This window comes from Hemiscyllium ocellatum, chromosome 36, assembly GCF_020745735.1.
Source record: "Hemiscyllium ocellatum isolate sHemOce1 chromosome 36, sHemOce1.pat.X.cur, whole genome shotgun sequence".
In the NCBI taxonomy this organism is placed as follows: Eukaryota; Metazoa; Chordata; class Chondrichthyes; order Orectolobiformes; family Hemiscylliidae; genus Hemiscyllium; species Hemiscyllium ocellatum.
In genome coordinates, this window is record NC_083436.1 from 15255205 (window position 1) to 15283027 (window position 27823).

General features: G+C 38.6%; 1 protein-coding gene across 3 annotated transcripts in view; it reads left to right on the forward strand.

Moving 5' to 3' along the window:
* Nucleotides 1-27823, forward strand: part of intu (inturned planar cell polarity protein) — a 114206-nt gene that overhangs the window by 65327 nt on the left and 21056 nt on the right. For 2 of the 3 annotated variants that reach the window (XM_060851417.1, XM_060851419.1), the window contains 7 exons: nucleotides 4947-5036; nucleotides 6260-6337; nucleotides 7603-7792; nucleotides 13681-13734; nucleotides 17529-17591; nucleotides 21952-22173; nucleotides 26103-26597. In XM_060851417.1, coding sequence (XP_060707400.1) covers nucleotides 4947-5036; nucleotides 6260-6337; nucleotides 7603-7792; nucleotides 13681-13734; nucleotides 17529-17591; nucleotides 21952-22173; nucleotides 26103-26597 — 1192 coding nt within the window. The remainder of the gene's footprint in view (nucleotides 1-4946; nucleotides 5037-6259; nucleotides 6338-7602; nucleotides 7793-13680; nucleotides 13735-17528; nucleotides 17592-21951; nucleotides 22174-26102; nucleotides 26598-27823) is intronic. The other variant, XM_060851418.1, reaches the window with a different exon arrangement.

Below are 27823 nucleotides of genomic sequence, written 5' to 3' on the forward strand. Positions count from 1 at the left end.
TAGAAAGGGGATGAAACGTTTGCAACAAAAACTCCCGGCTCAGCGAACAGAACCACAACAACAGCTCAAAGATGTGCAGGTTAGGTGGATTGACAATGCGAAATTTCCCCATAATGGCCAGAGTTGTGCAGGTTAGGTGCATTAGCTATGGTAAATGCAGGCTAATGGTGTTAGGGTCAGAGGTTAGGTCGAGATGGGATGCTAGGCAAAAGTGGGTACTGCAGATGCTGGAGATTAGAGTCAAGTTTAAAGTGTTGTTGGAAAAGCACAGCAGGTCAGGCAGCATCCGAGGAGCAAGAAAATTGATGTTTCGGACAAAAGCCCTTCATCAGGAATGGATGGGATGCTCTTGAGAGGGTCGGTACAGACTCAGATAAACCTGACAGTGGATAAATCACCTGAATCAGATGACATCATCACCAGAGTTCTAAAGGAGATAGCTGAAGAGAAAGTAGACATCTTTAAAGGTAACGTCTTTAGTGCGTTCATTGGGTACCCATTCATTTTGAATACACGGTATAGGTGATTTTCCTCTGCTCCGCGTTGTTCCTCTGTGCTGCAGTGTGTGTTGGCTCGTTGAAATAATGTTCTGATGCAGCTTCATTGTGGATGTTGGGATGATTGCTTCTGTAGTTATATCAAGAGCTCTATGAACAAACACATCAAGTTAGACCCTGTCTACCACCCCTTGAGAAAAGGAACAGGAATTGACTTCACCACAGGAAATAACATCACCACAGGGAATGACATCACCAACCCAAAGAAACCCACACATATAAATAGAAAGCAAGAATTATCAGCAGTGCTTCATCTGAGGCCCACTGAAGATGTTACCTAGTAGGGTAATGAAATGTCTGGAAATGAACCTTCCAGCTTAGTGAGCAAACCTACATCCAAAACCTCAACCTGAGCTACAAGTCTTCTCAAAACTCACTAAGATAGTAGAGGCATTAGAGGTGATCCTTCAAGAATCACGAGCATCAGGGAGGGTATCAGAGGACTGGAAAATCTCTAGTGTGACCTGTTTAAAAAGGAAGTAAGGCGAAAGATGGGAAATTGTAGGCCGATTAGCCGAACCTTGGTTGTGAGTAAGATTTTGGAATCCATTGTGAATAATTAGATTTCTGAATACTTGTAAGTGTATAGTAAAATAGGACAAAGACAGCATAGTTTCACCAAGGGGATGTCATGCCTGACAAAGCTGCTAGAACAGTTTGAGGAACATTGCGTGCAATTCTGGTCTCCTTCCTATCGGAAAGATGTTGTGAAACTTGAAAGGGTTCAGAAAAGATTTACAAGGATGTTGCCATGGTTGGAGGACCTGAGCTACAGGGAGAGGCTGAACAGGCTGAGGCTGTTTTCCCTGGAGCGTCGGAGTCTGAGAGGTGTACCTGTATAGAGGTTTACAAAATTATGAGGGGCGTGGATAGGATAAATAGACAAAGCCTGGGGTTGGGGAGTCCAGAACTAGAGGGCATAGGTTTAGGGTGAGAGGGGAAAGATGTAAAAGAGACCTAAGGGGCAACTTTTTCATGCATAGGGTGGTACGTGTATGGAATGAGCTGCCAGAGAATGTGGTGGAGGCTGGTACAAGTGCAACACTTAAGAGGCATTTGGACGGGTATATGAATAGGAAGGGTTTGGAGGGATGTGGGCCGGGTGCTGGCAGGTGGGACTAGATTGGGTTGGGATATCTTCTAGGAGAAAGTGAGGACTGCAGATGCTGGAGATCAGAGCTGAAAATATGTTGCTGGAAAAGCGCAGGAGGTCAGGCAGCATCCAAGGAGCAGGAGAATCGACGTTTCGGGCTTGAGCCCTTCTTCAGGAATTCCTGAAGAAGGGCTCATGCCCGAAACGTCGATTCTCCTGCTCCTTGGATGCTGCCTGACCTCCTGCGCTTTTCCAGCAACACATTTTCAGCTGGGTTGGGATATCAAGTTGGCATGGATGGGTTGGACCAAAGGGTCTGTTTCCATGCTGTAAATCTCTGACTCTAAGTAAGGAGCAGGTTAAACCAAGAAGAGCCAATGGATGTTATCACCCTCAACTTCAAGAAGGTCTTTGACAAGGTGTTGCATAGGAGGCTGCTGAGTAAGATAAGGGCCCATGGTGTTAGAAGTAAGGTGCTAGCATCAATGGAAAGTTGGCTGTCTGGCAGAAAGCAGAGAGTAGAGGTAAAAGGGTTTTTCTCAGGATGGCAGCCAGTAACAAATGGTATTCTGCAAGGGTCAGTGTTAGAATCACAGCTTTTCACTTTACACGTTAATGATCTAGTTGAAGGAAGTGAGGGAATTCTGGCTAAGTTTTCAGATGATGCATAGATGGGTAGAGGGACAGGTGATATTGAGGCAGGGAGGCTGCAAAAGGTTTTGGGCAGAGAAGTGGCAGATAGAGTACAATGTGGGAAAATGTGAGGTAATTCACTTTGGTAGGATGAATAGAAGCATTGACTATTTTCTAAATGGTGAGAGAACTCAGAATTCTGAATTGCAAAGAGACTTGAGAGTTCTAGTCCAGGTTTCTCTGAAGGTAAATTTGCAGGATGAGTCAGTAGTTAGGAAGCCAAACGCAATGTTGCCATTTAATCTGAGATAACTCGAATATAAAAGCAGGGATGCATTTCCAAGACTCTGTAAGGCTCTGGTCAGACCACGTTTGGAGTATTGTGTGCAGATTTGGGCCCCATATCTCAGAAAGGATGTGTTGGCCCTGGAGCAGGTGCAAAGGAGGTTTACGGGGATGGTTCCAGGAATGAAAAGCTTAACATATGAGGAACGTTTGAGGACTCTTGGTCAGTATTCCATGGAGTTTAAAAGGATGAGGGGGAGGATCTAATTGAAACTTACATACCTGAATTGCTTTGACAGAATTGAAGTTGGGAAGATGTCTCCATTTGTGGGGGAGACTAGGGTTCAGCCTTAGAGTAAAGGGAAGACCTTTTAGAATGGAGATAAGGAGAAACTTCTTCAGCCAGAGAGTGGTGATTCTGTGGAATTCACCGCCACAGATGGTGGTGGAGGCCAGGTCTTTGAGTATATTTAAGATGGAGAGAGACAGGGTCTTGATTGTCAAAGGGATCAAGGGTTACAGGGAGAAAATGGGACAATGGGGTTGAGAAACTTATCTGCCATGATTGAATGGCAGAGCAGATTCGATGGGCTGAATGGCCTAATTTCTGCTCCTACATCTTATGGGTTGAATGGCTTGATTCTGCACTGTTGTGTTTCGATGATGCTATGAAAATTGTAATGCATGTGAAACCACACAAACCAACAAGACCAAGATGTAACAGTATCAAAATTAAAACGTAAATGTTGCATTATGTTGATGAAAGGTTTAGTTTAAGGAAATTTCAGTCGGGCAAATGTACATAGTGATCTTGTGGTTTCTGAAGACTGTATTACCCAAAATCAGAACTTAAACTTGAATTAGAGAATTATGGCTTGGCTTTTGATCAGAGATCACTGCTATGGTGAACTAAATGAAATACCAAATCGTGGCATCAGCATATGTACAATTAATACAAATCCATAAGTTGCAGTAAGAGATACCCTGTTGCTCTGCTGCCGTATGATGTTCCTAATTATTCTGGTACAGTACTTTAACTGCTGCTTTGACATTTTGTGTTCTTATGGGTTAACTGATGGGCATCTGATTCCACCACGTCTCTTGCTCTGTCTTGTTGTTTTTTGAAATAGATTCTTTTACACTGACTCTGGAAGTAAGTCATATACACTAAGTTCAGTTCATTTTTCTGTTTTCTTTTTCTAATTCAACTACCTGTGTCTCTAGGCCACCATTGTCCTCTCAGAGGACATCTTTTATCTCTCTACTTCATACAGAAATCTGACTGAGCAGGCAGTTACCAGCGCCTTCTCAAGCTTTTTCACCTTTTTATCTAACAGTCTTTTGCCTTCTTCCCAAAGTTGACTTCCTATACATCCTCAAACAGAAGCTCAAAAAACTTTCTACTATGCAATCAAGCAGCTTGCCCTCTAGGAACATCTGAGACAGCTCAGTCCCAGCTTATCCTACATGATTCATTATGTCCTCTAAACTTAGGAGGTGGTTCTAACTTGACTTCTGGTTTAAGTGACCACTGTAGCTCGGGGACTGCAAAACGTACTCTGTTCCCTTCCCGTACTGCTAGTGAACACAATGTTTGCAGCCTGTACTATTACTGCGACCTACTTCTTTATTTACCACTCAGCCAGTTTAATTTTACAGTATCCAATTACAAACAAAGCATGCCCTAGAATTACTACTGACACTGAAGTATTAGCAACACTAATGAGGGATACTTGGCCCAGGCTTCAATCACTCAGCTGGGTCTATCTTTATTCTCTGAAGTCCAGGCTCAGGGTCCTGATTCTGTGATGGTTGTTCCTTGGTTGTGTTGTTGATGTTTCAATACACACATATGTTTTGACTTGAAAGTTCCAGAATATTCAACTGCCACCCAGGAGCCTTGTGATTCTAAAAGCATCCATCCAAGAGTTGTATAGACAAGATCTGTTTCATTGCCCTCCCTTCTGTCTTTAATTTAGTAGTTTGAAAACCACAAAGGTCAGGCTGCCTTTTAGCATTCCTTATTACCAGATTTCTGATTAACGAGCAGTGCCTGCCTCTGCCTTGCATAGTAGGCTATTGTACCTGTGAAGTTGGCCACATTTTCCCATCAACCTTGTAGAGACTTAGCTGTTAACCATTCTGGTACAGTGTAGAAATTAAGATGCACCCATACTGCTACAGACCCAAGAGAGTAAGAAATTTCTTGATGGAATGCTTCAGAATTATATGGGATAGCTTAAATGGATTAACTGGTCCTTTTATTTGTCTAATATTTTAGTATATTACTTATGTATATGACGAAAGAAAATAATAAAGTAGAATATTTCTTTAAATATTTTTAACAGTTCTCTTTTTTGTGCAATATTCTTGCCTAGTTCTTCATTCCTGCTGAATGGAAAACTTATCAACGTAGGTTATTGGAAGGAAGGTAGCAATTTGCTGCTCATAGGACTGCCAGCTGAAAGGCAAGTATTAACAAAATGTGGTTAATGCTGTAGAAAATCTTGTAGAAAAGGAATCAATAATGCATATTTGCCTATTAATATTTTGCATTCCAAAAGAATTGTATTCAGATGTTCAGAACCCAGACGTTCAAGCTGATGTGCAAACATACCTAAATCTGTGTTTCGCAAGATTTGGCTTTGTAAACATGAGGAGAATGTTCAATTATTTGTGGCACTTATGATTAAAGGATTAAAGGTGTTTGAGTGCGTTTGCAACCAATCAAGTAGTTTTGAAGTGTAATCATAGGTTTAATGTAGGAAGCAGTTATTGACAGTTTAAGCCCCTGAATTCCTACACCATTGCCTCTGATTCCCTATGCCTTCCTTATATTTTATTTATCTACTGTGTCTCATTGACACCATCCAAAAACTGTGTCAGGTTTCACATATACACTTTAAATACTCAACCTTGTCACATTACCACCATTGCATCTCTGAGCAGCTACACTGTCTCTGTTTTGTCCAACATCTAGCACTAATGGCCTAAAGTTTCTTCTACCTCAGTATTAAGAAGATTCAAGTCATTGTCCCACTTGGCCTCCCTCTTGGCACCTTACATATACTTTGGTTAAAAAAAACATTGTCCACATGCTAATTTACACCCTTGCCTGGGTGCTCTGTTTGTTGATGTCTGTTTCACCGATATTTCCATTTTAAAGTAATCGTCCTTGTTTTCAACCATGGTGTCATCCTTCCCTATCTCTGTAAGCTCATTCAACCCTACAGTGGTCTGTGATATCCGCACTCCTTTAAATCTGACCTTTTGCATATCCCTAATTTTCAATACTGCACCAGTTGAAACTGCGACGACAACTGCATAGCCCTTCAATCTGAAAATATCTTCCTAAACACACTATCACTATCTACTCCTCTTTGTCCAGTACTCTATCTTTCTCATCCTTTATGACATTTCTTAAACATTCCTCTTCAAACCAAACTTTTAGTCCTCAATCCTAATATCTCACTATGTGGCTATGTATCAATTTTTGATAACACTCTTATGAAACACCTTGGAATGTTTTGCTGCATTAACAATAGCATATAAATGGTTGTTACCCACTTCCTCTCCTCCTTGCATAATATAAACAACAAGTCTTGTGTAATAGCTTTCTTTCCTTCCTTAAAGTAATGTTCATTCAAATACTTCCACATGCTAAGTTGACAGATTCTTCTTTCCTTCAAAGGGTACCTCTTCCACAGCTCGGGAACATGATCAAGAATGTTGTGAGAACCTTGAAGTTTATGTACAGCTCATTAGACAGGCAAGTACTCGAGCAAAATTGTGACAAGCACAATATAAATTGTAAGTTCCAAATATGATTAAGTATTAATTCACTGTAGAAAGTGAAACCATCTTGAGTACACTCACAAATGAGGCATAGAGATGTACAGCATTGAAACAGACCCTTCAGTCCAACAGACCCTTCAGTCCAAGGAAGAGTGAGCTTTGTTTTAATTTACAGTTTTATGAGCTTATTTTGAAAAGGGCTTTGAAAGGCTGCATATTTGATTGATTATTTTATGCACTGTAAAGAGGTTTCCAGTTCATTTTAGAGGTTTTTGAAAAGCTTTATCTTTTAAACTTACAAAATGTAACCTCATGAACCTTGTAACTTCACAAATTGACACCTCATTTTTTAAAAAGAATATCCTGATGCTGCTACCTGGCATAGCCTCCTGCAATCTTCACTGTAACCAGGGTTGACCCCCTGACTTGATGGTAGTGGTAGAGTGGGGAAATGTGGGCTCTGAGATCGTAGATTGTGGTGAAATATTATTCTGTTTCTGCTAACGTCTCACAGTTCTTCATGGATGCCCAAGCTTCAGTTGCTAGATTGTTTAAAAATATCTCATCTCATTTATCACAGTGTTAATACCACTTTGCATTTCCCCATTGCGAATACGGAACTCCTCTACAAAGACTACAGTGTTCACTCCTTAAATTATTGTCAATTCTGATAGGTGCCTCAGCAAAAGGTTGGCTGATGAGGATGAGATTAATTAAGCTTTTTCCTTATTTTGTTCCCTCACCACCTGCGCAGAGCCAGTCTTGCAGCTATGTCCTTTAGGATTTGGCCAGCTCAGTCAGTAGTGGTACTACCGATCCACTTTTGGTAAAGAATGTTTAAATCCCCCACCTAGATTCAAAAACTCAGGCTTGATAATTCCCAGTTTTTGGTTAATTCGATTGCCACTGATCAAATGAGCATTCAGTGTTCAGATCAAACCAAAAATAGCTTGAGCTGGAAATCAGTACTGAAATTACCATTAATTATAGTGATCTGTGATGATGAAACTGCTTTTCATCTAGACAAAAGAGCAGATGGCTTGGGGTATTTATTTACTTTTAGCTACACTATTCAAAGATTGAAAGTGACTCCTAACCATCTAAAATAATAATGCAGAATTGAGAGTTTGTTATATAAGTTATTGTCATTTTAGTTTTAATGTTCTGTTCTGCTTTTGAGCAATTAATGAACCAGTTTGATGTTCTGCATTTTTAATTCTATGTCTTGTCTGCCTTCAGTGCCTTTTGCAAGATGGACAATGTTCCCCAGTTAGACCACTTTTTCAATCTGAGCTTCCAACGAGCTATTCAGCCAGCCAAGTTAAACTGCAACACAAGTCCCAGTTCCCAGTGTTTCAGTATTTCAAGCACATTATTTTCAGACAGCCTGCCTGGAGTTCGGTGGCTAACATTACCCCAGGATATCAAAGTAAGTTAACCAAATTCAAAGGACTATTACAACTTGTGTGTGCAGTCAAACATTTTGATGCCCTATTTTGATTGCGACTTTTTGTACAATAATAGCAAGGTAAGTTTTTCTCTGGTAATTGAATAGCAAACTTGTAACTTAGTTTTTAAAGATTTTCTCTTCCGTTTCCTTAAAAATAATCAAAAGCTGTGAGAGATGTAGACAACCTTTTAGAGAGACAAATAATTTTTAAAAACCCTGCAAGAACTGATAACTTCTGGAAAAATGTAACCATGGTTTATTTTCTCAGTCTAAACTTTCTCCAAATTGAGCTTGTCCATAACTGTTCTGTATATTTCCTAACTCACCAAATTCTATTTACCTTTCCTCTTTGTGCTTGCTTAACTTCTTTAGATCTTGGACTGACAACATCTGGATTTAAAAATTCTCATTCTTGCGGTAATATCCTTACATGACTCATCTGTTCCTTTCTCTGAAGCTTCCTTCAGCGCATCAACTCATTTGAGATCACCACATTTCTCCAGATCTTTGACAACCCTAATTTTAATTGCTGCATTAGTGGCAGTTGTGCCTTCAGTGCTCAATTTATTCTTTAAACAACTCTGCCGACCTGCTTCTCCTCCTCAAATCTTTTCCTACGTCTTTATCACATTTTTTTGATCATCTGTCTTGGTAGCTCTTTATACAGCTCAGAGTTACTAATCGCAAGAGGGAATTGATATTCTTCTAAAGATGTTTCCCATTTCATCACAAATATTTCAATGCGGTTAGAGGAAATCGTCAGTAACTTGTTAAATTTGCCGTTGCACATAATAATCGAAGGACCTCACTAAGTTTCAATGCCCATCAAACTTTGTTTTATCTATAACGATTGATTGTCGTGATTTGTTTGGGTTACTTTAGGCCTTCTGTTAAACTAGAAACATATATTGTTTGCTGCCTTGTAAATTGACTTCTCAAATGCAAAGTTCTAGCCCCTGAAATGTCTGGAGAACATATCCTTGTAATCTTATTAATTCAGCTCATGTTATATAGTGTATTTTAATTGTATAGATGCATGATCTTTCCATAACTGGAAGGTTTCATGTCAGCCAATTCATACCAGTTCAATGTGACTTGTATGCATGCTTTTTTTAATCACATTTCCCATGTCCTTTTTCTTTCAATGTGTGTTACTTGAAAGTTACAATTTATGATATTCAAACTGATATAGTAATATTGTACCATCTCAGAGTGAAATATCTAATAACATCAAAGGTAATGAATTTATGCTTTGCTGTTGAAGAAAAAATTAATTACAGCATCCTCTTTAAAATGTAAAATTCCATAATGTTTGCACAAGATGATCTCCAAGGAAAAAAGTTCTAAAATGTTTTTTAATCTTCAGTGCCACTCACTGGCCTCTTGCTGCTATTACATCTGATTTATCACAAGCCCTTTCTGAAGCACGATAAAAAAAAATTACAGTTGTAAAGATTTACATCACTGAAAAGGGCATCTGCACCAGTCAAAAACAACCACCTAACTATTCTAATCCCATTTTTCAGCAGTTGGCCCAAAGCCATGTAGTCTTGGCATTACAAGTGTACATCTAAATACTACTTTAATATTATGATACTTTCCGACTCTACCACCCTTACAGGCATTGAGTTCAGATTTCCGCTACCCTCAGGCTGAAAAAGCTTTTTTCTCACATTTCGTCTAAAGCTTCTAATCCTTGCTTTAAATTTATGATCACTGTTCACTGATCCCTGCATCAATGGTAAAGTTTCTTCCTGTCTATGCTCTTCATAATTTTATACATCTCAAACATGCTCCTCTCAATTTCCTCTGCTCTAAGGAAAGCAACCCAAGCCTGTCTAATCTCTCTTCATAACTGGAACTCTCCAGCCCAGGAAACATTTGTTTGTCACTTATGTATATGATTTATATTTACAGTAAGGATAATTAATTTTGCCAACTTTAAGTACATTTAAGTCACCATTGGACAAGCATATGGACGTACATGGAATAGTGTAGGTTAGATGGGCTTCAGATTGGTATGACAGGTCGGCGCAACATCGAGGGCCGAAGGGCCTGTATTGCACTGTAATGTTCCATGTTCTATTTATATGAGAATATAGAAGGCATGATTAGTAAGTTTGTGGATGACTTGAAAATTAGTGGTATAGTCAACAGTGATGAACTTATCGAAGATCACAAAGAGATCTTAATCAATTGGGTCAATTGGCAAATGGAATTTAATTTGGATAAATGTGAGTTATTGGATTTTGGTAAAACAAACAAGGGCAAGACTTATACAATTAAAAGTAGCATCTTGGGTAGTGTCATAAAACAGAGACCTAGGGGTTCAGATCATAAATCTTGGAAGTTTGCATCACATATAGACAGTGTGGTTAACAAGGCATTTAGCACACTTGCCTTCATTGCTCAGTCCTTTGAGTACAGGAGTTGGAGCGTTATGTTGAAGTTGCAGTTGGTGAAGCCTCTTCTGGAGTACTGTCCATTTTTGGTCACCCTGTTATAGGAAGGACATTATTAAGCTGGAGAGGCTTCAGAAGAGATTCACCAGGATGTTGCCAGGAATGAAAGGTTTGAGTTATAAAGAAGACTGGGTAGACTGGGACTTTTTTCACTGGAGTGTAGGAAGTTGAGAGGTGACCTCATTGAAGTTTATAAAATCATGAGAATTATAGAGAGGGTGAATGGCAGTTATCTTTTCTCCATGGTGGGGAAATTCAAGACCAGGGGCCATATTTTTAGGATGAAAGGAGAAAGATTTTGAAAAGAATATTGGGGGCAATGATTTTACTTAGAGAGTGCTTCTTGTGTGGAATGAACTTCCAGAGGAAGTGGTGGGTGTGGGTAGAGTTACAACATTAAAAGACATTTGGATGAGTAAATGAATAAGTAATCTTTGAAGGGGTAAGGGCCAACCCAGGCAGGTGGGACTAGTTTAGTTTAGGATTATTGTCGGCGTTGACTGGTTGGACCAAAGGGTCTGTTTCTGAGCTGTATGAATCTATGATGGCCTGGTCAATCTCCTCTGTACCTTTTCCATTGCCATCACATCCCAACTATAATGTAGATTCCAGAACTGCACACAAGACTTTAGCTGTGGTATAAGCAACCTTTTACACTTCCAGTGTAACCTCCCTGCTCTTAAAGTCTATCCCTCAACTAATAAACTCAACTACAACTTCTAGAACTTAAGTACTTTATAATCACTTTTTCTTGTCATTTTGGACTGTTTTTATAGGCTTACTTTTTTTAATTCTGTAACAACACTTGAAATATCTGTACCTAAGATGGCACCAAGAGGCACCATTACTAACCTTTCACTGCACTCATTCGAGTGCACGTGACAATAAATACCATTCTATTCTAGTAAAGGCAAATATACCTTATGCATTCTAAACCACTTTATCCACCTATCCTGATACCTTAAGGAGCTGGTGCACTTGCACATCAAAGTCCCTCTGATCTCTATTCAATGAATATTGCATTAAATAGGGATAATAATCTGACTTGAGCAATCTCTGACTTTTTTTAAGAAAGTCAATGTCCCAAATGGAGGTTGGAAATCTTGCTGATTGGCACATTCAAGCTTTTTCTCTTTGTGACCAACACAAGTTTTATTGTAGAACTCAAAGCCGTATATAGAAGTCAATGTTCAAGTAATTTGCAGATATCTCTGGTTTCCTATGCTGACATTTCTTGGTGTTTATTTCGTATTTATCAACCAGTGAAGCTCAAAAATACTCCAAAACAAAAAAAACTGTTGGAGAAACTCAGCTGGTCTGGCAGTATCTATGGAGAAAAAGGTTTGAGTCCAGTGATCCTTTTTCAGAACTAGAAGCAGCTAGGAAAGTGTGGTATTTATGCTGATGACAGGGTGGGAGGGGGGAGGGCAAAAGAGTGACTGGATAGTTGGAGATGGAGCACAGAGAGAGGGGGGGAAAAGGGTATGCAGACAAAGGGATCGTTGATTGTAAACCAGGAAAGAAAAGAAACTAGATAATGTGCTAATGAGGCATAGTTGAAAATATGTTGACTGTGTTGAAAGCAACCCATTTCAGAACTGGATCTGGGGTTATAGAGTTGAGTTATAGATAAGGGCAGGATGTGTTCATGCTCTAAAATTGTTAAATTCAATGTTGAACCCTGAAGACTACAAGGTGCCTAAGTGGAAGATGAGGTGTTATTCCTCCAGTTTACATTGAACATCACTGGACCACTGCAGTGGGCCTGAGACACAAATGTCGCCATGGGTACACAGTGGTTTGTCGGAGTGACAGGCAGCAGGTAGTACAGGGTCAGTTTACAGGAAGAATTGTTAACTCTGTTTTCTCTCTGCACATGCTGTAAGACTTGGTGTGATTCTCCAGCAATTTCTGTTTTTATTTGTTTCAGATCTCCAGCATGCACAGTTATTTGTTTCATTATATTAGAAAGTAACCCAATCTCTAAGCCCACAAAATCAGAGCTGGGAGATGGTAAATGAGATAATTCCCTTGTGGATTAATAAATGAAGTGTTGACTCTCTGAAAATTTACTACACTTGTCATAGGTTTTGTTAGTAAGCTCTGGAGGTGCTCTTGCAAACCCTTTTCAATAATTGAAGCTTTGTGCTATAAACTACTGATTGTTTCAAGGAACTTTAACTGCATTGAAGGGTAACTAAAGTCAATTTAGGATAACTTTATATCTTGAGATATTGCAGCAAGTTTATTTCTTGCTTCCTCTCTCATCTGCCTACCTTTCCCAAATGTTTTCAGCTTCCACCTTTTTGGCTTCCAGGTAACAGTGGTTCACTTGTTCGCAATTTTAAAAAAAAAGCCCACAGTAACTTGCACTGAATTTTATACTGAATTTTCCTAAAGTGTAACTCCCACTTTTCCATAGTGAAATGATATGGTTGGTAAATAGTGGATTTTTAATTCATATCATATTATAGTTCTTAATTTCTGGATTTTTGTAAAAAAAAATCTGTTAATGTACACTGTAAATGATTAGCTTTCAGTGAATCAACAGCTAGACATACCATGTTTATGAAGTATAAACTTGCAGGAGTTTTGAGTAGGACAGGGTATCTGTTCTCACTCTTCTTCCCTCCTCCACCACCTCCCCAAATGAAAAGTGCTTTGAAACTGTGCTGACCAAAGGTTCAACTGTCCAGTGGCAATAATATGCTGTAGGCAACCTTAATTGGTTCAAAGTAGAAATTCTGCTCCTCCTGGGGAAAGAAGCCCCCCCCCCCCCACCTTAGCATGCTGCTTGTCAATCTCATTGATCAGAACCACCAGAAGAGAGTAATGACCAACAAACTGTCCCAAGAGAGATGTGATGTTGTGTTCTAGATGTCAGGTAAGTCCAGGGATTTTGAATAGACTTGCTTTGCAGTCCCCAGAGATAGGAAGGCGTGGATAAGAGGGAAAGAGGGCATCTAATGGGAATATCTTGCATAGAAGGGATACTAACTTAGTGCTCTCCAGCAGTATAATTTGCTGGGTTGCATGCCTACAACTAAGCAATTGTGGTAAAGGTGGAAATGCTGCCCTTAAGTAGGATGGGTGTGAAGGGAGTGGCCCGACAACCTGTTTTACTTTCTATCCCCGTACACTTGCGAGCATGATGGTAACGAGTCATAACATTTCCCCCTGGTGTTAGATGGAATGGCATTGCTACCTTTACAAATATGTAATAATCCTTGCAAGTGTTTAAATCTTTAAATTCACATTTAAATTTAATGTGTTAAGCAGTCACTAGCTACTTTTCACCTGCTGAATCGTGAAGTACCTTCTGGAAGGTTTTTTTTTAAATAAATTTGATGGTTCTGGTATATATTTTCCTCATTACATCCTGAATTCGAATTATTCTCATTTCAGGTGGACATTGATACAGCAATGAGTGATCTAGAATCAGCAGACTTTGGAGAATTGGTAATAAAATTATAATAATTTGTGTTTGAACTCTCATTGATTTTTCATTATTTTCATTTTTATTCTTTTATTAGTTTTGAATTATGAGCTGGAAATGACTTGTGGATTTTGAGATAGCTTGTGTTAAAAGGAGAAAAGTATTCCAGTTTTGCTTGTTTGTAAGTTCAGGTATGAAGGCTAATTGCAGGCTGATCTTTAAAAAGGTTCTAACAGACACAGCCACCCCAGGAAGAGCAATGTGTTTAAACACAAAGCAGAATTGGCTATTAACAAGGTCAGTACCTGGCAGTTGGTTCAAGCAAGTCTGAGGAGACCCATTGTTCAAGCAGGTGGCAATTGATGAATGATGATAGATTCTCTGAGGCCTCAACCAGTCTATCAGTGCGTGGTCAGAATTAATCTTGTTTCTTGAACAGTGTTTCCCAAGATGCTTTCTAAAATCTTTGGGATGCTGCTGAGACAGCTTGAAGATTTAAAAGCTCCCTTGCCTAATATGATACACCATCTTCGTGAAGCCTAGCGTATAGAGAGATGCGTTACTGCCCTTACCTGTGTAAACTGAGAGGTAACTCTGATCAACATTTAAGAAAAATAACCGAGGAATCAAAATCTATCCCTGTGAAACAACACAACGTGAAAGCCACTTAATTAATCTGGCCAGTTATATTATTTTCTTTTATTTATCCCTTTGCTGCCTTTTGTGTGAAAGAGGGCTGGAAATAAATTTTTCAAGTTGAAAGTGCAAACATTATTCGGTTTACTGTGTTGTTTAATTTTCTTTATGCTAATTTTTTTTATATAATAGATTGTTCAGTCTTTTGTTGAGATGTAAAACCAATATCTATATATTAATAATTTGCTAAGTGAGGGATTATTTAATCAAAAGTCTAGTCAGGAACCAATGGAGTACTATTTGGGGATCTTCAAACTTTTCATGTTACTATGTTGCAAATACAGAGGTAGAAAGGCTGATTTGGTTTGACTGTCTGTGTCATAATACTTGGTTGTGTCCAAAGAATAACTAGCAACTCGAATTTGTATTCAGACATTTGCACAAGTGTTTGCCAACCTATTTGATGGAAACATAACAAAATGGTTATAAAATAGCATAGAAGCTTTACAGAATTAAAGAAGCATTTGTATTAATGAATTTATTTGCATTTAATATATGTCTACACAATTTGGGAAACTATTTATTACTCTTGGTGTTCCGAACACTCAGGGCTCAAATAAACAAATTAACAATGCTGAACATTCAGTTTAGATCAAGAGGAAAAACTCTATCAGAGCCCATCAGCTTACAAAAAAAAAGCCTTTAAAATTCTACTGATCCACAAAGCTTCATGGCTTGGATTTTAGTGCCTCAAATTGGGTGCCCCTTTGCCCCATACACCATGATGAATTCAGATTGGCAATACATCATCATGACTCTGGACTCCAAAATTATTGAAGACAAGTGAGCATGGAAATCAGATGGCCACTCCCCATTTTGAGATTACTAATGAATGCACTTTTAAAGTTGTCAACTGACAACCCAAATATGTATAATTTTTTGTTGCTCAATGCATTTTTGAGAGATTGGCAGTACTTTATGGCAGCAATGATGAGTCAACAAAAAGGTGAAGGAATAGGCCTTCCACCAGGACCATGGATAAAAGGAGCAATGGATTCTGCTGGTGAACCTGGCAGCATCAGTATGTGTTTTGAATTAATTTTACTAACTTTTTGGGGCATACTTTTCAAAATGAAGAAAGATTGAAATAACAGGAAGCTTTTAAATTTGTAGTGACTTCCTGTTGATGTGTACACCCTCTGTCATATGACAACATAGTTTATTAATGACAACCAAAACACATGATTGAGCGTGAAGCCTCCCCTCCATTTGTCTGTTAACTTGTTGCCTTCCTGTCATGCTGCGACTGATTGGCTACTCAGTGCTTCATTTGATGAGCTGAAATGTGATGATACTATGGCTTTAAGAGGTCCTGGGATTTTTTTGAGAGAGAGGTTTTGAGCCATAGGTGATGAGCTGTTTCTTCCAAGTCAGTAAAATAAACAGCTTGTGAGGCCTTGGGTTTTTGTTTAAGTTGGAACAATAAAAGCAGCATGAATGCGTGGAGTCAGGCTCCCACAGAGCCAGGGTTATAGTTCAGTTTTCAGTAGGTTGATGGAGTTTTGAATTTGGTTGTGGAAGCTGCTTTACATCTTTCTCTGATACAGCAAAAAAGCTGGAGTGTTCTCTCTCCGCTGCCAGGACTGCATGTGAGACAGTTTGTTTTACTGAATTTGCCTTTGCTGAGAGCGTGTTTATAGAATGTTACTACATTGGAACAGTTGTTATTTAGTAGTTAAATAACCTATTATTCTGTCAAGTTTTCCAATAGAGTTAAAGTTGTCTCAACTCTGCTTTCGTTTGTTTGTTTGTATTTTAACCTTAGACTAAGAATAAAGTGTCTTTTGCTTAAAACCAAGTAGTGTAACCAATCAAGTTACATTTGGAACATAACACATTATACTTGTCTTTAAATAAGTTAGGGTCTAGGCTATCTCCTTAATATATTTGGAGGGAGTTCGGTCTGGTCCATAACAGTAAGAGCGAGCAGATCACTCTATTTCCATTCCACCTTCTTCAACCTGCTGACGAACACACAATCCCAGCCCTGGAGGTATAAGCAATAATATTTAAGTGCATATTCTTTGGTCTGTAAGTCAGTTTTAACATGTGAAGAGAAGGGGGGTGGCCTGCCAAAGGATGAAAGTATTACGACAGCTTCCTGGAAATGTTGCACACAACTTCATAAATACCATTTCTAGCAGTTAATGTATAATTTGACATGGTTTGTGTGTTGCCTTAATTGCCACATGCATATAGTTGATGAAGTCTGTATATCTCTGGGAACCTAGCTGGAGCTGCAAACTCAAAGATCCACACTATCTGACTGGAATTATGGATCGAAAAATCAATATAAATTGTCTTTTCTAGCAAAAAAGGCTTCAGTCACCCAAGTTATACATTGTTACCCACTAACCTTGGATGTCTCCAATTTAGCCCCTGAAAGATGCAAAGTAGCAGAAGGTGAAGCTATTGGTGACTTTGACTGCCACTATTAAAATGTAGGCAACCAGATCTTGTTGACAGCAGATCTTATTCCATTGAGCTTAAAATGCCTTGACTAGGATGCAAAAATCCCAGGATGCAAAAACCTGAGCATCCTGAAGTACTATGTTCCGGTAAGCTTTTTCTCTGCATGTGGTCTTCTACAGTCTACATTTTGATGAATAAAAACCTGTCTTGAACTTATGCCCAAATACTCAATTAATGTTCTGGCTGGATGCATTCCTGTGCTCTGAACTCACGTTTAGCAAATTAATTTGTGTCAACAGAAGCCAATGATTTTATGGGAAAGCTAAAAACCGTGTTCGGGTTAGGGCAGTCTAAGTATACATACAGCATTAGATTTAAATAAGAAATGTAATCGTTAGGTGAGATAAGGGCTGAATTATATGACCACTTTATTTTTAGTACAGCTCCATCAAATTATAATGGTATGGTTTCTTTTAAAATGTCATATCTGAATAACATACACCAAAAAGTGGTTTGCCATAATTAAACTTGTTTCACTTACTTATCTGAGATGGACTGTTTGCTTATGTCTTTTGAAATGTAATTACAGTATTAATGATGAAAATAAAATTTAAATAGAATTAATGCATTTTCCTATATAAGTTTATCTTGTTGCAAACTTATTTTTTGATATTTAGTCGACTAATAACCAGGAACTTACTTGTTTCAGTCTGAAGATTATTTTGGCATTCGACGACTGTATGTGATACGAGGTTCTTGTCTTTTCTTCAAGGTAAGCTGTTGTTAATTAGAAAAGAAGATTTAAGAGAATGAGTCGGTTATAATTCGATAGGATGCTAAAATTGTATTACTGCTTCAAGAAAATGATTAGATTCTCAGTGTGTTAAATAATTTCTACACAGTAGACCAAGACGACTTTGCTATATAATGATGTTCTTGTGTTTATAAGAAAATAGTGCCACACCAGTATGAAAGATTCTGTTGACTAATTTGATACTGAAATCTCATTAACTATTAATTGCATTTCATGCCAGATTATACAATAAAATTGAGTGATGTTGAAAAATGGTAAGTGGTTATTTTTGGTTTATTGGTTTTTAAGCATACAATATGTTGAAGTCAATTGTGAATTCTCGTATTGAATCATAGCACCTAAAATTGCTACATGTATTTGCTCGTAAACTATATTTGTAATCCAGATCACTGATTTTTAAAAGATTTCTTAAAATAAGTACAAATTGAATTTTATATTTCCAAGTTTGAATTGCCATATCATTTGTGCCTGGTTGATAAGCAAGCACCAACACCTTTAAAATCTCTCCAAAATTATATATACATAATGTAAAATTACTGCATAGATGCTATTAAATGCAAGAGCACGTTACATTAAAATTGAATGTAATGTTAGTGCTGTATGTCACGATACATGTCAGAACCCTGAAATATTGTGGACATTTCTGACTTCAAATTCCAAAGTGAATTTTAATGGGTGGCCAATTATTTTTAAACACTGACCCCTAGTTCTTGATTTTCCCACAAGTGGAACCATTCTCTCCAACTCTGCCCTGTCAGAATTGCTCAGGATTTTATATGTTTCAATTAAGTTGCTCTTGCTTTTATAAACTCCAGTGGACACAAGCCTAGCCTATCTGCCAGAAGGCAGCCTATCCGTTCCAGATATTAGTCCAATAAACATTATCTGACTCTTCATCTGTCAATTTTTTTAAAATCTGTATCATGACATACTTTCATACCTATCTTTGTGTCATCAGCAAAATTTGTAACCTGTATTGTACCCTTTCATCCATTTTATTTATGTAAGTTATAAACAGTTGAAGTCTCAGCTATGTTCCTTGTGGCACACCACAATGTTTGCTGTTGCATCTCTGTAAACCCATTCTTTAACACAAATAGTGAATTCACTTTACCAGCTCTGCTTTTGTGAAACCATCATTACCTTTCTTCAAATTTCAAAAAGTAACCTTGGACTCCCTCCCCTCCCTCAAATTAATTGTAAAATTTGATCATATAATGGTTGCTTCTACCAAGGGGTGCTTTCAATATGAGATAACTAACTAATCCCATTTCATTGCACAGTACCAGCTCTGGGATATTTGTTTACTAGTTGGCTCCAGAACGTGCTGTTCTAAGAAACTACCCTGAAAACATTTAATGATTTCTGCTATAACACGCATTTCTTCAGCGCGAATTGGCTATAACGCGATTGATTAATTGTGAAAGTTGTTTGGATAACACGAACATTCAATTGAATGGATTTAGTGATTTTTCTATTGGTAATCTTCTACAGCATGATTTGCTAAAGTGGTTTTCCATGGCATGAGGTTGTGGAGGAACAAAACAGTCTCCTTATAGCAGAATGACCTGTACCTTTGCCCATCTGACTTCTGTCAATATTTAGGTTAAAGTCTCTCATATTATCATTATGCCTTTTTGACAACCTGCCATTATTTCTTCCTTTACACCTTACCCGACTGGTCTCTGCTAAGGGGCCTTTGTGCCAATCCCACAAGTGACTTCTTGCCTTTACCATTTCTCATTTTTACCCAAACTATTTCACGTTTTGATTTCCTGAATTTCAGCCATCCCACTTTATTGTATTAATACAATCATATTTAACTGAATTAACACTCCACTTTTTCCTACTTTCCTCTCATTCCTCAATGTTCTGTATCTTTCAAGATTCAGGTTCCAGTCCATTTCATCCTGCAATAATGACTACCAAATAATATTTAATCATTTCAATTTGCACTCTCAATTCACCCGTTTTGTTTGAATGTTATGTGTATTCAGATACAGAGCGTTTAGTTTTATTATTCACTTGCTTTGTAAATTCTAGTGTTGACTCTTAGATTCATACTAACTGTCCATCGTCTGTATTTTATTTCCTATCTTTTTCCTTTTCCATTTGGTTATGACTCTACTCTGAATTATCATATCTTTCCAACTTTTATCCCTTATAGTTTAAAATCCTCTCTACTGGCAAGAACACCAGCCCCAACGTGGCTGAAGTGGAGGCCATCCCATCAATGCAGATTCTTCTTTCATCAGTACTGACACTTGTGACCCCTGAAACAGAACCCACTTCTCCTACCATGTCTTTGAGCCATGCATTCATTTCTCTAATCTGATTTGCACTACACCAATTTACACATGGCTTATAGAATAATGCAGAGATTATAAGGTTTAAGGTTAGAGTCATAGAGTCGTACAGCACAGAAATAGACCCTTCGGTCCAACTGCTCTAGGCTGACCAAGTTTCCCAAACTAAATTAGCCCCACTTATCTACGTTCAGCCCTTATCCCTCTAAACCTTTCTTATTCATATACCTGTCCACATGTCTTTTAAAAGTAGTAAATGTATCTGCATCTACCACATCCTCTAGCAGTTCATTCCACATACGAACCACCTTCTGTGTGAAAACATTGCTCCTCAGGTCCCTTTTAAATCTTCCTCCTCTCACCTTAAAAATATACCTCTTAGTTTTGAACCCTAGGGAAAAGACCTTTGCTATTTACCTTATCTATGCTTGTCATGATTTAATAAACCTATGTAAATTCACCCCTCAACCTCCTATGCTCATGTGAAAAAAGTCCCAGTTTACCCAGTCATGCCTCATAACTCAAACCAAGCAGTCCAGCAACATTCTGGTAATTTTTTTCCGAAACCTCTCCAGTGTAATAACATCCTTCCTTCAGCAGGGCAATCAGAACAGTACACAGTACTCCAAAACTATCCTCACCAATGCCCTGAACAATCTCAACATGACGAACCAATTCCTATACTCAGTGGTGTGAACAATGAAGAAAAGCATGCTAAATGCTTTCTTAACCATCCTGTTTACCTGTGACACAACTTCCAAAGATCTGTGTATCTGAACTCTTAGTTCTCACTATTTCTCAACACTACCTAGGACACACCCATTAACTGTATGAGTTCTGACTGGTGCCTAGCTCCTCATTGATGATGCAGAAACTCCTACTTTGCCCCACTGCCATTCCAAGTTCCTTTCCAGCCCAGAACAGATGTCCTGAAACTGGGATCATTAGTAACTAAAAACCCAAAGAAAATAGGAACAGAAAGTGCTCGAGAAACTCAGTAATTCTGGCAGCATTTGTGGAGAGAACCATAGTTAACATTTTGAGTCCAATGTGACTCTTCTACAGATCCCAAGCAGTTATGAAGAAGAGTCAAATTGGACTTGAAAATTTAGAACTTTGTCTCTCCCCATATGCTGCCAAATCTGGTGAGTTTTCCAGCCTTTTCTTTCCGATTTTCCACATCTGAACTTTTTTTTAATGTAGAAATCGAACAGCCTCTGTCTTGAACTTAATCAATGAGATTACACCATCCTCTGGAGCAGAAAATTCCAAAGTTCTTCCTCATCTCATTTTACTGACTTGCTCTTTATTCTAAGATTCAGTCCCCTGGTCCTACGCTCCTCAGCCAGGGGAAAACATCCTTTTAGCATCCTCCTTGTCTTAGTCTTTCAACTCTTTGTAAGTTTCAATAAGATTACCTCCCGTTCTTCTAAACTCTATAGGCCTAGTCCCCATAGTATCGTCTAATAGGACATTCCCATTCTCCCAGGAATCAGTCAGAGAATCTTCACTATGTGCCCTCAGTAGCAAATATATTTTTACTTCAGCAAGAGCACCAGAGCAGACTCAGTGCTGGGAAGAACTTGAATGAGTGTTGAGAAGGCTGAATGGAAGAACAGGAAGTGTTTGTGTGTAGTTAAAATTTGCATACAATTTGTCATGACATTTTGATGTTGGTGTACAACCTACAATTATTTCAGAAATTGAAAATGCTTGTTGCATCATAGCAAATAGTCATAATTGCTTTCCAATAAAATTGTACTTTTACATTTCATTTTCTTTACTAAGTTAAAAATCACAACACCAGGTTATAGTCCAACAGGTTTATTTGGAAGCACTAGCTTTCATAGCGCTGCTCCTTCAGGTGGTTGTGGAGTACAAGATTGTATGACGCAGAATTTGTAGGACACAACTTTGTCCAACACCAGCACCTCCAAATTATTTTCTTTACTGTTGAACGCTGTAACAATACTTGGCTCAACTTACTCTATTGAATTTGTATTATTTTTAAGGGTTACTTGATTGGTAGTCATTTGCCCAAAGATGACCTCCTTGACATCTCACTTTACTGCCAGCATTATTGCTTGCTACCCCTCGCAGCAGAGCAAAGGATTGGTCAGCTGATCATTTGGCGTGAGACATTCCCATGTCGATACCTTCCAAGAAATCACAAGCTGATCATTGAGAACTATCAAGAGCCAAAAGGAAGACAGTTTTTGCTAATTGTTGGTTTGGTAGGCATTCCTTATTACTTCATATATACTTTCTTCTGATACATAATATAGTCCATTTTCAAAATAAGTTAACAAATATTATTGTTCATATATTGTTGAGCTGTAGTCCTTCATGTAGTGATTCTGTTACTGATGTCATTTCCATTGTTATAAAGTATTCAGATCTTAATGTGCCTTCTTTATTAAAATAATGTTCATTCTATATAGTCACTAATTGACCTCAACAGTAAGAAACATTTATAACTAAAAATAATTAATGTGCTAGTACAAATTTTAACAGCTCAAATATGGAGTGAAAACCACTTATCAAGTATGATGAGCTGATCCAACTTGCATAATAAGATACAAGAGGTGAATTGCAAATAAAATTGTAAAGAAAATAGAATTGTGTACTTTATCAGAAAAGCTGAAAGCATTTATGTGAAATTCAGAATATCTGTCCAATCCTAAAACACCTACCACTCAATCCTGGCTGAGGTGAAATCTCTATGTGGCAATAGCTCAGAATCATTTGCTGTTGAAAATTATCTTTATAGTTACGTCCATCAAAATTCAATTAAAATCTTAGTTTGCGTGGTTAAAAGGAGCAGAGAGATCCCAGCAGCAGATAGCCTGGCAGCAGACCTTTGTGAGACTCAGAAGTGGTGGTAACAAGGTTAAAAGGAGCAGTGAGCGCAGAGTGGTCCCAAAAGCAGACAGGCAGGTGGCAGAGCTCCTTAAACAAAAACAAAATGTGAAATTACAGGAAAACAAATAGGTAACTGGTGAGTTTTCTCTTTTCTCTCATGACTGAATAATGGTTTAAGTTAAGGCCTGTAAGTGCAACTGAAAATGTTTTATATTAATAATTAATATTTTACAGGCCAGAACCCCTCAAAACATTTCAGAAAAGTACCCTAACATTGCTAGTTGTTTTAAGCCGGTGTAACGTGGATATTCCAGAAGGTCAAACCACTTAGTTTTAAACAAAACACATTTACAAGATTACCAAATGCAACACAAACAAAAGAGAACAGAATATCGACTAACTTAACCTATCTGAAAACCCAACAGATTATATCAACTTAACGATGCTGTTGCAAATACTTGCAACAATTCCCATAAACATCCCTTGGTACAAAAGATAGAATCAAACACAGGGTCTTACAGGTGACACATCAGAGAGAGAGAGTCAGCATGGACCTGCTACTCTTAGGTCCAGCAGCTTTACAACTGACTGACTGCTTTCAGGGAATAGCCAGAGTACCAAAAACCAAATTAAACCAGAGAAAAGCTGGGAGAACTGGCCGCTCCCCTTTTATTGTACAAGTTCTTTTTAACTTGAAAGCCTTTTGCCTGAGGCAGTATCTGTTAGCAATAATCAAATTGTGCCTAAAACCCTTCAAACCTATACGTATCAGAGTCTGTGTCTGTTAAGACTCTTTGGAGGGGGCGGGAGCTGTGGACAACATAACCTTGTTAAAGCAGCAACATCATCACACTAATGTCTTCACTTGTTTTACTTAGGTGGTTCTGATTGTTGATCTGATATAAATAAGAAAAAGATTTTTATAGTCTATTCTTAAGTTGGAGCAAGAGTCCATCTTGTATTTATTTAAGGTGTGCCTGAGGATGGGAAATCCTAGATGCTCGAGGTGGTCTGATTATCATTTGCAGTAGAGACATCTCTGGCTGGAGCAACACAAGCTCTGTGTTTTGGAGCTTGAGCAACATTTGGGGATACTGTGGTGTATTCACAAGGAGGAGGTTCATCGATAGCTTGCTGCAGGATATGGTCACCTTGCAGCTAAAAGTGATACAGCTAGAGAGGGAATGGATGACTGCCAGACATAAGAAAGGGATTGGTCAGTTACAAAGTGAATTGAAAAAGTGCATCTTGCTTGCAAACTGTTGTTCAGCCTTGAATAACTGCAAGTGTGACAATTCATCTGTGGAGTTGAAAAGTGTGGTGCTAGAAAAGCACAGCAGGTCAGGCAGCATCCGAGGCGCAGGAGAGTTAATGTTTCAGGCATAAGCCCTTTATCAGGAATTCCTAGATGAAGGTCTTATGCCTGTTCCATCGACTCTGTTACTCCTCAGATACTGCCTGACCTGTGCTTTTCCACTGCCACACTTTCCGACTCTGGCTCTCCAGTATCTGCAGTTGTCTCTTCTAGTTCATCTGTGGAGGCCAATCAGAGTCAAGGCACTGTGGGTGGTCCAGCTGCTCATTGATGGAGAGAATAGTAGTCAGGGACTCATAAGTAAGGGAAATGGACAGAGGCCTATGTGAGCATGGACATGACTCCAGGATTGTATGCTGCCTCTCAGGTGTCAGGGTGAAGGATGTTGCAGAAAAGCTGCAGGACATTCTGAAGTGGAAGAATGAACAGTTAGAGATCATGGTCCGTACTGGGACCCATGGCATTGGAGGAAAGAGAAATGCGGTCCTGCAAGCAGACTTGAGAGTTAGATAGGAAATTGTAAAGCTCGACTTCAAAGGTAATCTCTAGATTACTCTCTTTGCCTTGCAGTAGTGAGTGTTGAAAGAGGAAGATAGAGCAGATGAATATGAGGATGGAGAGGTGGTGCAGGAGGGGTGGCTTTAGATTCCTGAGGCAGTGGGACCCTTTTGAAAGGTGGATCTATACATGTTGGACAGGTTACATTGGAACAGGAATGGGACCAACAACAATATTGGGAAGATTGATAACTCCCTTTGGACAGATTCAAATTTGAAGGGATTGGGATACAGACAAATAGATCAGGTGGAAGAGTAGCTGAAGTGGAATTAAAAATTAAAGCATTATTGGGCAAGATAAGGAAGAAATGAATTCAGCAAGGCTATATAGAATATATTTTAATGCAAGGAGCATGAGGAATAAGACAGATGAGTTGAGGTGACAGAAAGGTACACGATGATATCATCATTATGACTTAAAGATGGGCAAGAGTGCCAGCTCAGTATTCCTGGTTATTGGGAAACAGGGGAAAGGAAAATGGGGAGAGAAGAGTTGGGGTTCTCAATATTGTTCAACAAATCCGTTACAGCAGTGAGAAAGGATGATATTTTGGAAAAATCATCAAATGAGGCCACGTGGATAGACATAAAAATACACAAGAGAATCAAGCATGCTTTTGGATTTGTACTATAAAGTCTGCAAACAGTCAAGGAGAGATAGAGGATCAAATATGCAATGAATTTCCAGAGAATTTTATAAGAATAATAAAGCATAATAGGGGATTTTAACTGCTCAGATATTAACTGGGAAAGAGTCTTGGTTTCACAGTAGCTTCAAAGTTGCAGAGCCCCATCAGTACTACACTGAGTGACAACCTAGAATTTCAGATCTCTGGAATGGAACGTGAATCCATAGTTCGATGACAGAAGCAAGAATGCTAACACTGAGCTGCAGCTGACTGAAGACTGTAACCACTGTGGGCAGGACTTTGTAATTTTAAAATGGACTTCCATGTATAAAACAGGATGCTGTATTTAGAGTTACCAGAATTTCTCAGTTTGAATGATTCTGAACTTATTATTGACTTTTATAAGGAATGATCAAACAGCAGAAATAGGAAAAATCTACAAATATTCTGTGGAACAATTTATTACTATCATATTTGGAATTGATTTCTTACTGGCCAGAATACCACAACCATTGATTCCTTTTTACTGTATGTATCTATCAGTTCTGGGTGGCTTAAGACTTTTTGTGAAAAGGCAAAATACCTTCAAGAAATAAAGAAGCATATAATGTGGACTGGGGTCAGGAGGTCTGCTATATCTGTAATTTTTTTTTAAAAGATATCTAGTTAATATCACTTCTTTGTTCTTTAGCTGTAACCCCTAAAATTTCCTCTGATCAATAGTACTTGGACCTAATTGTTAATATTTTATTTTATAGTACATATAATGAAAAGATTAATTAACAATTGCCTCTCTTCAGAGACATTTGATGATGTGTGTGCTGCTGGAAGCAGGAGGATGTGCATCCAAAGTAAATGGAAATCCAGGACCTGACAGTGTTTATGTTGATCAAGTTAAAACCACCTTACTTCAGCTTGAAGGACTAGAAGCCAGAATACAAGAAAGACTTGATAGTCCCTCCATTGCATGTTTGTCATGTGCTGATTGGTTCTTTCCTTCTTCTCGTGATAAGTTTGAAAGTTCTCCTATTATTAGCAAGTTTCAAGGTGCAACTAAATCAATTCAATCACCAACAAGCCGAAGGGCACTATTTGGAGACTCCAGCCAAAGGATGCAGAAATCCAGTCCTCCAAGGAACACTGGTGTCTCTGATATTGCTAGTGAAAGACATGGAGGTGCTGGTTCCTTCAGTATGAACTTTAGTCCATATTCTACATCTGACACAGTCAAGAGGCTTTCTCGAAGAGAATCCCAAGGGTCTGGTGGATCTGAAGGCAGTGGAAGTATATTTAAGGTGAGGAAAGAAATCTGAAGATGTACATAACATGTACATGTTTTTGTTCCCCAGTTCTTTAATGATTATATTCAAAGCATTAATCTAGAAATTCATGGCTTTTGACAAAGGAAAGCTGCTGTTATTAGAACAAGTGAAAAAGAATTCTGGTTAAAACCTGGTTCTGAAGAACATTCATGTCAGACTCAAAGCATTAACTGTATATCTCTTTACAGATGCTGCCAGACATGCTGTGTTTCTCTAGCATTATCTGCGTTTATTTCAGATTTCCAAATATCTTGCCCTTATTAGAACCTGGTTCCAGTCAGTTTCCACTACTTTTCATGCCCTTTGTGAAATTCTGCAGGGGTGAAGGGTAAGGGGAAGTGAAATGTCATTAGCAAGAAATGCTATCAATTTCCTTTACAAGGAAAGCTGATGGGTTATTCCACACTATACCTAATCTAAAGCAATAAATTGCTATTGGGAAATGAACTACGCTATACAAATTTTTAACTCAGTATATATGAATTTCAGTGCCAATGTGATGACAGATATGTACACCTTACATCCCAAAGAATGAAGGATCACATCTGACAGCATGTCCCTTGAGCTCTTACGAAGTCATCTTCTAAACTCGAAGCATTTTCACTCCATAGATGCTGCCTGACCTACTGTCCAGAATTTTTATTTTCATGTCCCTTCAGCTGTTCACAGCAAGTAAGGTATTATACATATCTAGCCTGTACCTGCAAAGCCAGCAACACAGTGTCTAACAGCAAATGTGATTCTAAAACTGGACAGCATTTGCTGGTTAGCCCTGGATACATGATGAATTATGCTGACAAACTATATAGAATTGTCAGCGCTGAAAATGTGTTGCTGGAAAAGCGCAGCAGGTCAGGCAGCATCCAAGGAGCAGGAGAATCGACGTTTCGGGCATGAGCCCTTCTTCGGGCTCATGCACAAAATGTCGATTCTCCTGCTCCTTAGATGCTGCCTGACCTGCTGCGCTTTTCCAGCCACACACTTTCAGCTCTGATCTCCAGCATCTGCAGTCCTCACTTTCTCCTATATAGAATTGTCAGTCAGGCTCACGGTTTTATGCACTTGTGTGTGCTGGAAGCTGTGTGTGTTAATACACAGGGCACTGTTGTTTGCAGATATAATGAGAGTGTATACACATTTCCGGTTCGAACTCAACAAAATAGGTGACGTCCATTTGCTGGTTCATTTCTCAGGGCAAT